Source organism: Pinus tabuliformis, chromosome 6, assembly GCF_031772625.1.
Source record: "Pinus tabuliformis cultivar Carrire ecotype Pingquan chromosome 6, CPIR1, whole genome shotgun sequence".
Taxonomy (NCBI): Eukaryota; Viridiplantae; Streptophyta; class Pinopsida; order Pinales; family Pinaceae; genus Pinus; species Pinus tabuliformis.
The window spans coordinates 1582472387-1582476913 of NC_142292.1; the positions used below are offsets into that span (position 1 = coordinate 1582472387).

The 4527-nt window shown below is 32.8% G+C and overlaps 1 protein-coding gene across 1 annotated transcript; it reads left to right on the top strand.

Annotated features, from left to right (window-relative positions):
- Positions 1–1819: 1819 nt before the first annotated feature.
- On the top strand, positions 1820–4324 carry LOC149264851 (glucan endo-1,3-beta-glucosidase-like). The gene is made up of 3 exons (XM_089401020.1): positions 1820–1823; positions 3398–3844; positions 3927–4324. Exons 1-3 carry the CDS (start codon positions 1820–1822, stop codon positions 4322–4324), a joined length of 849 nt encoding a protein of 282 aa, XP_089257146.1.
- Positions 4325–4527: the final 203 nt, after the last annotated feature.

The window sequence follows — 4527 nt, forward strand, 5'->3', positions numbered from 1 at the left end:
TTTCATCCATAAAGAAGGAATTGGGGAAAAGTTTTGAAATGACTGATTTGGGCTATGTTCATTACTATATTGGCATTGAAGTAACCCAACATCCAAAGTCCATATTTCTTTCTCAAAAGAAATACATTGGAGATCTGTTGAACAGGTTTGGCATGATAGAGTGCAATCCTCTTACTACTCCAATGGAACAAAACTTAAAGCTCACATCTATTGAAGGAAAAGAATTTGAGGATGCAACAAAGTATAGACAGCTTGTAGGAAGTTTCAACTACCTAACTACTACCAGACCAGACATTTCGTTTGTTGTTGGAATCCTCTCCAGGTTTTTGCAAAAGCCTTGTGAGGGACATTGGTCTGCTGCAAAAAGAGTTCTAAAGTACTTGAAGGGAACTCAAGACTTTGGAATCAAATATACACAGGTGGACGACTTGAGCTTGATTAGATACTCTGATTCAGACTTCGATGGAGACAAAGAAACTAGGGTATCAACTTCAGGATATGTAATGAGTCTTAGATCAGGAGTTGTCTCCTGGAGATCACGCAAACAATCAGTTCCAGCAGATTCCACAACAAAAGCAGAATATGTGGCAACAGCTGAAGCAACAAAATAAATTGTGTGGCTTAGGAAAATTCTTGAAGATTTGCAGGTAAAACAAGTACAATCAACTCCACTCATGATTGACAATACCTTTGCAATAAAGTTAGCGAAGAACCCAAAGTTCCATGATCAAACAAAGCACATCAATACTAAATATCATCTGATTCGACATCATGTTGAGGCCAAAACAATCCATCTCCATCATTGTTCCACAAATGAGCAAATTGTAGACATCTTCACCAAAGCGCTTGGAAGATAAAAGCTTGAATGATTCAGAACGATGCTTGGACTCACCAACATCCCTTCAGATTAAGGGGGGGCATGTTGACACCTTATCCTTGTGATTGGGTAAATATATGTAAATAAATAAATGAGAAATATGAACGGTCATCAGGAGATGAATTGAACAGTCTCTCCCTCATGTATATAACAGACCTACCTAATGGAATAGAGATACGAATCAGTTTTTTCTTTGTGGAGTTATTGCCTGGCCTCACAAAAAGTTAAATAGAAATACAATTGAACTAGTTTAATGCACAAAATTTCTTTATATTTACCTTTAATCTTTACATGTATTTGGTTTTGTTGTTTTTTTGAACAATTGCTTATATAAATTTTAATGCCTACAATGTTGGGGAAGTACTGATAAATATATAAGAAAGAATGGTGTCTAAGATCACACCCATTCTTGGTGATACGGTGCAAATTTTTGTAAAGATAACTGGAACCCATATTTCTTAATTCTTTTCTATGTAAAGATAATGACACTAAATAGGAAATTTGAAAAAAAAAATTGCTACGAATAGAGGCAAACCATATAAAATGAAACTATGTACAATTGGGAGGTACTCTTAAAAAGAATGGTGTCTAAGACCACACCCATTCTTGGTGATATGGTGCAAATTTGTGTAAAGACGATTGGAACCCATATTTCTTAATTCTCTTTTATGTGTAAAGATAATGACACCAAATAAGAAATTTGAAAAAAAAAAAAATGTTCTCCATAGAGGAAAACCATATAACATGAAATTATGTATAATAGAGTAGTATATATTATAATAAAATAAAAATAAAAATTTAATTAAAAAAATAAAATTCTCTAATATTTTAAAATTGACTTTTTAATTTAACAAACTATATTTGTGGCATTAGAAGTTAATCAATCCTATTAATTTAATAAAAATAATTTAACATGATAATTTAGTGTATTTTGATCCCGTTATGGGTGAATGATTATAAAATTATATTATAAATTTTTAAATTTATTGTATTTTAATTTTATAATTTTTTTTTATTATCAATTATTTTTTTATTGGGTCTAAAAGCACTTTGTGGATGATATATTGTAAAGTTATGTTATATTATGTGATGTGAAGTTATGTAAACATTTTAATTTGGTCAAATTACATAATAATAAAAATAAAAATAAAAACAAAAATAAAAAGAAAATACATTTTATTTCTTAAGGTGAAAATATTTATGTTTTCCTATTATGTAAACAATTTACTTGGTCAAATAAAATTAACTTAAAAATAACCATATGTTAAACATTTTTACTTGGTCAAAAATAAAATAAAGAAGATTAAAAATAACTCTAAGTTAAAACAAAAATAACTTTAAACTAAAATAATAAAGCAAACTTGACTTCTTCAAAGTACTAGTGGTTTTTGAGCTCCAAATTAACTATGGTATTGAGCCATCGTATTCATGTGCAATATAGCCTATTTAAAAGAGGAAATTAAGCCAACATAGATCCATCTTGATTCCTAACTCTAGATCTACCAACCCGAGAAAGGGATCAAATCTCTTTTCACTCCAAAAGAGGTTTAAATCTCAAGAGATTTGATTCCTCTTGGCCCATCAAATCTCTTTTCATTCCGAAAGACTTCGAGATTTGATTCCTCTTGGCTCTTCATAAGTTCAAAGTTAAGATGATTCTACGCTGGTATTATTATAATTTTATGATTTTGGAGAACATTTTGGAGATTAATATTAGTGAGTAAGCTAATTTTTTGTCTTTTCAAAAAAAACACACACAATTTTCATTTTTCTAATAGTTATTTCCCAAATTTTATATTATTTCTTACTTTTAAAATCACGAAAAATAGAAATTATATAAAATTAAATTTTATAGAAACTATAGAAAATCATTAGAAATTAGAATAATTAGAATTTAAGTAAAAGTTTAAAAAAAAAATCACTAAAATTTTAGATAAAATTATTAGAAATTAGAATAATTTAAATTTAAATAAAAGCCAAACATAATGAATATAGATGAAAGGATAAGTAAGATTTGCGTTCCTAACTGATCCTCAGCAATATAAAAGCATAATGAATATAGATGAAAGGCAATATAAAAACATAATGAAAATAGATGAAAGGAGAAGAAAGATTTGCCTTCCTATCTAATCCTCTGCAATATAAAACATAATGAATATAGATGAAAGGGTAAGAAGGATTTGCCTTCCTATCTAATCCTCAGCAATATAAAATCCATGCTTGTGCAACTAATGTCATGAGATTTTATTCACATGTCCACACATTTTCTCAATGTTAACAAAGTTGAAAGTTTAAGTTGATCAGAAACAAATCCGATGGCTTTCTCCTACTTTCAAACTAGGAATTATGTTCTTTATACCCTTGCATGCATTGTAATTTTTCTGCAATCAACTTTGATAGGTGATCATCAATACCAAATAAATTCATTACTGACATAATTTCTGTTCTAAGTTCTGTCTGTTGATGAAAACATAATTTCTGGTTTTTAAACTTCTCAGCAATTGTATATTTCTTTTGCAGATGCCCAGTCCATTGGAGTTTGCTACGGAATAGCTGCTGATAACCTCCCTCCGCCACTAGCAGTGGCAGGAATGTATACACAAAACAGCATTGGAAAAGTGAGAACGTTTGACACTGACCCCAGCGTTATAAGTGCATTTATTGACTCGGGTGTGGAAATACTGGAGGGAGTCCCCAACCATGATATCCCGACGCTCGCCAGCGATCTAGGCGCTGCAACACAATGGCTCAACACCACCATCGTGCCACACCTTCCTGCAGCGAATATCACATACACTTCGGTGGGCAACGAGGTTCTGCCCACTGATGAGGTTAATTCCCTGTTACTCTTCCAGGCCATTCAGACTCTTAATGGAGCCCTTCTGCTGGCCAATTTGGACAAACAAATTAAGCTGTCCACAACACATAGTATGGCTATCCTCAACACTTCTTACCCTCCCTCTGCAGGTACCTTCAGTTCTGAAGTTGCTTTACTCTTCAGATTCTCCTTTCATGATCAATGTGTACCTTTATTACAGTTACTTGTCAGGCCATAACATTTCTCTTGACTACGGCATTTCTCTCGACTACGCTTTGTTCAGACCCACACCCCCTTTTGTGGAAGGAGATCTGATTTATAACAGTCTGTTTGATGTAATGGTGGATGCCGTAGTGTCCGCCATGGAAGCCATGGGCCAACCTAACGTTTCTATCGTTGTCACAGAAAGCGGTTGGCCTTCCAACGGTTGTAACGATGCTGCGACAGTAAGAAACGCACAGACTTACAATAACAATTTCATTCAGCATGTGCTGTCTAGGGAGGGAACGCCAAAAGGCCGGGACAAAGCATTAACTCATTCGTTTACTCTATGTTCAATGAAGATCAAATGTCTGGACCTATTGCAGCGCGACATTTTGGATTGTTTTACCCCGACACGAAGCTCCTAGTGTATCCAATTAACTTCACAGTAAGTCAAGACCAACCCCTACCATGATCTGTTATTTGCAAATTATAAGAAATAATAGATTACATGCATGGCCCATTATGCTCTCCTATTTCCATTGTTATTGGTCTCTTATATATGGAAAATCATATATATATATATATATATATATATATATTTTAAAGGGATAATCTGTTGAAATACTCG

What these genes read in the sequence shown, in the direction of transcription:
- LOC149264851 (XM_089401020.1), top strand. An exon ending in TTCTTACCCTCCCTCTGCAG is followed by an intron (nt 3,845 to 3,926) that starts GTACCTTCAGTT and finishes GTTACTTGTCAG; the next exon opens with GCCATAACATTTCTCTTGAC.